Consider the following 10,000-nt stretch of genomic DNA (forward strand, 5'->3'; position numbering starts at 1 on the left):
CCTGACAAAACTAATCCCAATGCAGATACTCCAATAGACCCTCTTTATGAGAACGATGTCTTACCTTTTTTCAACCAGCCTTCTCAAGTAGACATCTCCAAACCATCTCAACCACAACAACCCACCCAACCAACTCCTCATATTGCTCCTCCAAATATGCAAACAAAACCTCCTATAAACCATAATCCATCCAACCCCCATATCCAAACACATAATAACCCCCCTCCCATTCAGCAGCAGTACCAAAACTTCCCCTTTCCTTCCCCCCATACCCCATCTGGTCAAACCCACTCTACACCATACCACCAACCACAACCTAACCTTCCTCCAAACCCACAATATTACCCATACCCACTAACACAAACCAACAATAATTAACAACTATCAAACCATAACCCCCCTCACAGAAATCCCAACCTTTTCCCAGGATAGTGGAATATCCATTACAGATTTCTTGACAGCATGTGATCTGTTTTTCTCTAAGAACATAAAATACTCAGAGACAGATAAAATAAATTTGTGCCGTCAGAAAATAAACCCATCTGACATTTGCCGTTCAAAGGCAAGGATGCTAGACACCCTAGTTGCATCTGGAATCACTTATCAGGAATATAAACACCACCTTCTTAAGGTTTTTCATAACAAACAACCAAATAACATTTCATTTCTCATCACTTTCCTAAATAACACTAGAGTCCAACCACATTCCATTACTAATATAATGGACTTTGTTGCAAACGGAATGAAAGAGGTCAGAGAAGACCTAGAGAATAACTCTCCTTGGACTCACACTGATCAATTTGGTCAAAATGTAATGCCAACAAAACACCTACTAACATTCCTGGAAATAGCTTCCTATCTCTCCCAACTCCCTCCAAAGTGTTTAAAGGAAGCCTCCAAAAAGGAACTAGACACTACAAATCCTCTAGCTTATACCTATATTTTAGATATCATGAATGCTTGCAATATATCCTTAGATACCCCCAACCATCTCCCCAGACTAAATAGCCTTCACTCACAGCAACCCCCTCCCACCAATCAAGAACAACCTTCTAAGTGGTGCTCCTACCATTCATCAAACAGTCACAACACAAAAGACTGCATACAGCAACAACAATACCCGCAGGTACAACACCACCCTATCCCTTGCTCAGTTCATGGAACCTTCTCCCACACCGATGCCCAGTGTTGGACACAACAAAAGCAACACACTCAGGTACAACCCCACCCTATCCCTTGCTCAGTTCATGGAACCTTTTCCCACACAGATGCCCAGTGTTGGACACAGCAAAAACAACAAGTTCAACCCCCTTTAAACACCCACTCCTCCCTACACCAACACATCCAATCAAATACTGCAACCTACACCAAACATCATCTCACTCCAACGAAGAGTGTTACCTACAGAAAACACAACAACAACCGCATCAGAGAACTAACAACCCATTCACCACCCATCGACAAATACCCCCCTCCAACACGACAACCAGTACTCAACAACGATTGGGGGAACGTGTACCAGCCTCACACACCAAACCACCATAGGAATATCTCATACACAACACAAATACCTCACCCTAGAAGTAAGCCTAGACCAACTTAAAGTTGCCATGATGGTTGATACAGGAACAAACCTGAACATCATCCCAAGAGCTCTGTATGAAGCATTAAATGACCCACCCCAAATTCAATTTTCCAATATGGAAGGACTCTTAATAGAAGGGAGCACAATTCCTCTACACGACACCATAGACTTAAATATTGAAGTCAACAATCACAAAGTAGGTTTCACAACTTTCCACATAGCTGATGAATGGAGCCTTGATCAACAAGGTATAATAGGACTACATTCACTAAAGATTTGGAAAACTAAGATAGACTTTGAGACTAACAAAATCTCCTTCCGAGATGTAAATAATGAATCAACAGTCCCTGAGACACCCGACTCAGACACACAACATCTCTCATGTCTACCTTCCTTTAATACTCCCAATCCCACTAACAGCTATTCCTTCCGACCACCCCCTTATGTCACCTCAAAGGCACTGATGTCTAACACAGTCATCATACCCCCTAGACATTCAATAACAGTCCCACTATACATACCCGGTGCAATAGACCATCAGGACGTCATAATCGACTCAGACACGTCCAGGATTAACAACATAACCATTGAGTCCTCCTGGGACACAATATCAGAAAATAAACATACACTAGCTATGTTAATAAACACCTCAGAACAACACCGTAAAATCAGGAAGAATACAAACATCTGCGCAGTCCATCTCCATAACTCCCCTATCCAGGAACCACTGCCGCAACACATCAACCAAGTAAGACCAACTCAACCCCTCCCCCCTAGTCCCCCAGACCAACTCACGACCTCAGCTGACGGAGAAAGTCATAACGAGCTATTAGCTCTCCTACAGAGGAATAGATCAGCTGTCGCCTTAGAAGGCGAATCACTAGGCAAATGTGATATAATCAAACATCACATCCAAATTCCCCCAAACACCCCCCCTTCATACACCCCCGCTTACCGCATACCCCACAGTAGGAAATCCCAAGTCAATGACAGTGTACATGAGATGATACACCAAGGCGTAATTTCCCATTCAGACTCCCCATGGAACAGTCCCCTCTTTTTGGTCCCTAAGAAAGACGGAACCTTACGCCCTGTTGTTGATTTCAGAAAAATAAACAACCTAACTCAATCTGACCCACACCCCCTCCCCGCCATGCAAGATTTACTACAATGCATTGGCAACGGGAACTCTGTTTTTTTCCACAATAGACCTCAAGTCAGCCTTCTGGCAGGTCGAACTAACAGAGGAATCAAAACCCGTAACTGCATTTTCCACGGACAAAGGACATTTTCGCTTTGAACGTATGCCCTTTGGCCTTAAGAATGCCCCCTCAACCCAACAAAGGTTGATGACCCGCATTTTCAGTGACATGATAGGAATCTCATTATTCGTCTATTTAGACGACCTCATTATATATAGCCCCACAGAAAGAGACCACCTTAACACTTTAGAGATTGTCATCAAACGTCTCAAACATACGGGATTAAAGATTCAATTAAAGAAATGTAGATTCCTCATGAAGGAACTCACCTTCCTAGGCCATAAAGTGGATGCAAAAGGGATTCACACAACCACAGATAAAATAGATACAATAAACAATTTCCCAACCCCCAGAAACGCTAATGAAACAAGAAGTTTCATTGGGTTAGCCTCCTATTACAGACACTTCATACGAAACTTTGCTGATATTGCTTCCCCTCTGACCAAATTCACAAGGAAAGGCGAGCCATTTCAATGGTCAGAAGCAGAACAGCAAAGTTTCGACACTCTCAAACACGCACTCACCACAGCCCCTGTACTAGTTTTCCCTGATATGAAGAAAGAATTCTTTCTTTACACAGACGCCTCCTCTAAAGGAATAGGCGCAGTCCTACAACAGAAAGATGACAATGGCAAAGAACACGCCATAGCCTACGCAAGTAGAGTCCTCAACAAAACTGAAAATAACTACTCAACTACACACAAAGAAGGACTCGCAATCATATGGGCACTAAAACACTTTAAATACCTCATTTTAGGCTACAAGATTACCATACTAACAGACCACCAACCACTAGTCTATCTTTTTAACTCCAAAGACTTACATGGGAGAATTGCTAGATGGAAAACAACTCTCCTTGATTACGATCCCATGATCGTATACTTAGCTGGGAAAGCTAACGTAGTGGCAGACTGCTTGAGCAGACAAACTCACATCACCCCCATCACCCAAACCACATGCATACCCATGCGAGAACTTAGGGATGAAACAGACAGTGACCCAATATGGTCTCCAATAAAACAGCATCTCATCTCACAAACCCCCTTACACTCCCGACCACCTGTCCCTATTGAGGAACTCAATCTGGTCGACGGAGTCATAAGGAGAACCATTAATACAAGAGAGGTTACTGTTATTCCCAGAGCCCTAGTCCCCAAGGTCCTTCACATATTGCACGACAGTGCAATGGGAGGCCACTCGGGCAGAGATAAGACACTAAACACTGCTAGACACACATATTACTGGCTTAACATGAAAAGAGATATAACCACACACATAGATTCTTGTGTAACTTGTAACCAATTCAGAGGCCCTGACCCCGAAACAAATCCACATTAAAGACATCCCACTCCCTGCTGAGCCATGGGAAAACACTTGGCATTGACCTACTGAAAATGCCAACGAGCCATCAAGGTTCCAATTATGTACTCACAGCAATAGATTATTTTACTAAATACACAATCTTAATACCACTCCAAAACAAAACAGCAGAGACTGTAGCCAAAGCCCTGGTCAACAATATATTTTGTAAATACAACATACCACACACAATGTTATCTGACAATGGCTCAGAATTCAAAAATGAAGTGATGCGCGAAATAGCACACCTTTACAACATTGACCAAACATTTGCCACTGCATACCACCCCCAGGGAAACGGTCTGACTGAGCGAACAAATCGCAAGGTCCTAGAAATTCTCAGACCATTGGTCAATGACCTCATGGACACTTGGGAAGACTGGCTACCACAGGTACAAGCCAGTATCAATAGCACAATAAATTCCGCAACAAAGATGTCCCCACATGAAATCATTTTCGGCCAACCAATGCGCCTACCCTACCAAATATTCAACCAACCCCCCCCACCCTTATACAACATAGATAACCTCTCACACTGCATCAAAAGAGGTATGCAAACAATTTACAAAAAAGTTAGAGCAAACCTGAAAGAAGCCCAGGAAAAGACAAAGACTAAACAACACAAACGGTCAATTCCACTTGACATAGCACCCGACGACACAGTCATGATAAAGGACTCAGGTCGAACAAACAAACTCAAACCCAAATTCCTAGGCCCCTTCATAGTCACAAGTTCACTCCCTAACAATGTCTTCCTACTAACAGATCCTTCTGATCAATCCACCTTCACCATACATGGAGAGAAGTTGAGAAAGGTCAAACTGAACCTCGACCCAATCTCACCTCCCATCCACAACCCACCTATCACAGACACACACCAATCACCAATACGCAAGTCTCATCCCATGACTCTGCGTCGACGCAACTAAACATGCACTCTAGCTCTCGCCCATGAAGATGCAGGACGTCATGTATCTATCAGTGGAGGTTAAAATAGCCCATTTCCAATAAGAACTCTTTTCCACATATCTATAAAACTTCTCTACTCCCTTCCGACCAATATAATCTTAGCGAGGGTCAGACAAACATATCCTTAGTCACTCAGACACGACCCCTCTTTCCACAGATGAGATCTCTACAACTCATCCCCCTCATCGTCCACCTCGCCCTCTCCGTCCCAAGGCTTTTGCCTGGCGCCATAGTGCACCAACACGGCACCACAGCCTGCGTTGAAGACTCCATCATGGTGAAACTCCGCATCTCACCCACATCCTTGCTAGAACCAATTTCTAAACTACAAAATGACCTACAAGAAATACAGAAAAACATAAACAGGCAAGTACCAAATAACACACACCAAAATTATGAGACCTCACAGATACTCTACCACAACGTCAACTCATTACAAAGTAAACTCAACAAGATAAAATACACAATATACCACCTTCCAGACCCAGACAACGACACTATCAACACCAGAAGAACCAAAAGAGGCCTATTCGATTTCGTTGGCATTATCTCTAAATCCCTATTTGGAACTGCTACTGATCAAGATATCCACACAGTGGATACACACATAGGAAAAAAATAACAAGAGTACTCCAACAACAAGGGAAACTCATTGACTTAAATTCACAGAACATAGATCTCCTCGCTGATTCTGTAAATTCAGTCATAGACAAATACAACTACCTTGCACAATTCACAAACACCCAGTTGTCTCAAATCACAAATTCCCAAACAGCCCTTTTCTTCCTTTATCACCTAAATAACCTAGACAAAGAACTAGATAGCCTCAAAGACCATACCAATCTCATACAGAAAGACATCTGGAACGCCCATGCAGGTGTAGTCGACTCCCAAATGATCACCCCAACCCAGCTTACCCAGACACTACGACGAGCCCACAGTACACTACAACTTACCCCTTTCTTTTCCAAACACGAAATACAACATTACTACCCCATCCTAGCATCAACTATCTTCCAACAATTTATTTTAATCAACATACCGATGGACCCTGTCAAGAGATTCTCCCTTTGGGAAATCTATCCTTTCCCATACCCTTACCAAAACCGAACAATGACCCTCAACCTACCAACCTCTACCATCTTAAAATCAACCGACGGTCAGTGGCTAACACTGACATCACCGGAGACCATAACAACTTGCAAGACAGCACGACCCAACTTCCACATCTGTCCAGCCTATCCTTTCCATTTCCAACTAACTAAATCCCAACCCTGCCTCTCAGAACTTACAACCAACCGAATACATCTTACCGAAACTTGTGATTTCCGTTTCTCAGACAACGCCAAAATTCACCATACACATGTAGGACATAAACACTTCCTATACCTCCCTCATCCAACCTTAGTATCTGTCATGTGCCCCCGTAAACCACCCACCCACCATAAGGTCAACGGCTCCATCACACTGCCTGACATTTGCCAAATCTACACAATGAACTCAATGCTACTACCCAATAACCTCCACGACCAAGGTACCCTCAATTTGACCCACGACCTAGGTCCCATAACCCAATTAATACTCCCTCCCCTACCCAAGAGTCCCAATACCATCCTTCCAAGCAAGATAGACATAATACACCAACTAAATAAATCAATCACTCTAGACATGGATTCATTCGACTTACATCATAGGATTCTTCCATATACCTCCACAGCCCTTTCCCTCTTAATCATTCTCTTTATACTAATAATAATAATCATATTCTGTTGCATGAAGTAACACCTTCCAAAACCTTTCCATCTCCATACCCAAATTGTTGTAAACCTAGATTAAGTTTATTCTTGTGTCTCACCCAATAGCTTGATAAAACAAGTGCAAGGTGACACACCAAACTGACCATAGAACAGTGTTTAGAAAAACAACACTCCCAACAGTGATAGTGTTAAACCATAAAAACAATAACATTTAAAAAGTGAATTAAACAGTGTATGTGAAACCCAATATAACATGTAATCTGGTGAGACACAACGTTACACTTCTGAGACACAACATCACTACCCCTATTTTCAGTGCATGATCCCTCTTGGGATCTCAGAATCTCTTCAACAACACCCCCCCATCTGCACATTTATAACCCCACAGGATTTTGTGTCTCTGAAACTTTTTCTCGATGTAGTACCTATATATATATACTTTTGTAAACCATGTACCCTAGGTGCCGGGAGCCACCTAACCCCAGGGGGAGAGCGATATGTATACGCCTCATAAACAAGTAAATATATCACTCAGTCATATAACCCACTCACCTCCACTCACTCCCACACTCACACTATGCCGGCAGACTATACGACGCCAGACACTTCCTGCCAATATTAAGCTGAGACAAGCATTTTCCCACAACATGCACACGCGACCACACACCAATAAACACATTATTACGTATACTGACGAACCACCCCTGGATATATATTATAGTCTGGCTGTCAGACTAAATTATAAACTAATTATGTAAATTAAAATATAAGATGTGACGAAGTAAACCCAGCTCACATAAATAATTCAGTTATACGAACATAGCACCTCCCCAAGCAACTTCCGAGATTCTTAACGGCATGCTGGACCTGGGAGCGGCGTTCTGCCAGTGACGTGCCTAGGTGATAGAATAGTGTAAGAGTGTACCAAGAGAAACAGTAGATTGAATAGGACAATAAACAAACAAAACTTAGAGGCGTTTGTGCAGTGGACACCCTTAAACATTTTCTGTGTTATAAGTGACCAGGATAGAGTAACGTAACAGTTCGTTACACCCGTCCGGTTACATACATATATATGTATATGTATATATATATAAAATGTATACATATATTCTATTTTGTTTAGATTTTACTTAATCTTATTTCATTTTCTTTTATTCTATTTTATTTTACTTTACTAAATTTATATAACAACGTATTTGTTTGTTTATTTTTTTCTTTTACTCTTTTCTTCAATAATTTTCTTTAAATTCTATTTCATTTATTTTCTCTCTCTTCCTCTCTCTATATCTTTATCTCTGTCTCTCTCTCTACTTGATTGTACACTTATCTCTATATATCTCGTTCACATTCGAGGAGTCACTCAGCTAAGAAAAATGTATCTAAAATACCAATCCATTAAAGAGGAGGAGTCTTCGCGAAATTAATAATAGTCAGCCGGTAACCAAAGTAGTAGTACAAAAGGAAACTCTTCACAACAGAATTGCCATATATGATGACCCCACTCGTAAAGACGTTAAAAATGGACTAGAGGTGTGGAAGGCAGAAGTGGAAGGAGTGAACATGAAGGGTCGACCTAGGATGAGATGGATGAATGGGGTGAAAGGGGCATTGGGAAAGAGGGGAATGTCTGTTGAGGAAGGAAAGGAGAAGACAGAAGATAGGGGCGAATGGAGAATGGTTGTGTGTGGATGATGGTTTGATACATGAAAGGGGAGTGAGTAGGGGATGGGGGTGAGGGAGTATGTATAAGGAATAAATTGACGCAGCCCGAAGGTATTTCTCTCCGTCTTCTCCTTTTCTGCATGAGGGGACGGAGAAGGGGGTAGCCGAGTAAATGAAGCGGCCTTGCTGTAGATGTGCTGTGTCTTGCGACACTGTTTCTGACCTAGGGCAGTGGACAAGATGCAAAGATGACCCGTCATCCAGGAGTTGCCGAGATAAGAGGGAGGGAAGAGGGTAGAGGGGAGTGGAGTATGTAGAGGATGGAATGGGTGGGAGTGGTTTGTATGCCTTTGTCTTTTGGCTACCTCCCCTGTAAGGGGGAAAATCCTTTGGTATATGTATGTATGCAGAATATGATATATATATATATATATATATATATATATATATATATATATATATACATACATACATCTAAGACTACCTCTAGCATGGAGAGACAAAAAAAAAAAAAAAACTGTAGAAGCCATCTAATGGGTGGAACAAGTAACAAGACGTTTCGTTAGTCACAGTATTCTCAATTGTAGCAGATGCAGAGAAAGTAAACACTAGGAGAGGGTACATATAAGTACTGGGAGAGATCACTTAGAAAGTGACCGTTACTGTGGCCTAAAAATGAGAGAGGGTCAATGTGAACAATGGGAAAAGTTACATGTGAACACAGGGAGAAGGTAATTTAATTTTTTCTTTACCTCACCATGCTAGAGATATCCTCAGAAGACTTGAAAGTCTTCATCGAAAACCGAAAACTAATTACAGCCTAATTTGTAGTAGCATATAATTTAATATGCCTTAACATATATATATATATATATGTATATATATATATATATATATGTATATATATATATATATATATATATATATATATATATACATATATATATATATATATATATATATATATACATATATCTTAACATTATAGATATGGACACTTTCTTCGATTAGAAGGACCTAGAGACAACCAGCATCAGTCACTCAGTTGCTACGGTAGCTTCCTGCAGAAGAACGTCACATTTCTAGGTGTCCCCATACAGCCACCAAAGAATGGCTTAAGTCATTTAACGAAGAAATAGACCATACTGCCTGTATTGTGTTCGTGGTGGGTTATGGAAACTTATGTATTCTGTGACACTTGTATGGTGCCTGTATCTGGGAAGATAGTGTCAGTTGTAGTGGCGATTCTGGTGTTGATGCTGGTTCAGTGCTCCTGGTGAACTGATCGGTGTCGTGATAAAAGGATTCTTGGGTTCCCCGTGAGTGTCTCATCCTCCGGAATTACACAAGGAGACGATGGTCCAAGTACAGATCTATTTGGTCTGTGCTATAATGTTTCTGTG

The 10,000-nt window shown here is 41.5% G+C and overlaps 1 protein-coding gene across 1 annotated transcript in view; it reads left to right on the forward strand.

Annotated features, from left to right (window-relative positions):
* Positions 1 to 7,630, forward strand: part of LOC143025941 (uncharacterized) — a 21,526-nt gene extending 13,896 nt beyond the window's left edge. Inside the window, exon 3 of the mRNA XM_076185922.1 lies at positions 5,333 to 7,630. Within this exon, the coding sequence (XP_076042037.1) occupies positions 5,333 to 5,797 (465 nt within the window). The 3' untranslated portion in view covers positions 5,798 to 7,630. The remainder of the gene's footprint in view (positions 1 to 5,332) is intronic.
* The last annotated feature ends 2,370 nt before the right edge of the window (positions 7,631 to 10,000 follow it).

The sequence above is a fragment of the Oratosquilla oratoria genome, chromosome 6 (assembly GCF_046742065.1).
Source record: "Oratosquilla oratoria isolate Oo_2021 chromosome 6, ASM4674206v1, whole genome shotgun sequence".
In the NCBI taxonomy this organism is placed as follows: domain Eukaryota; kingdom Metazoa; phylum Arthropoda; class Malacostraca; order Stomatopoda; family Squillidae; genus Oratosquilla; species Oratosquilla oratoria.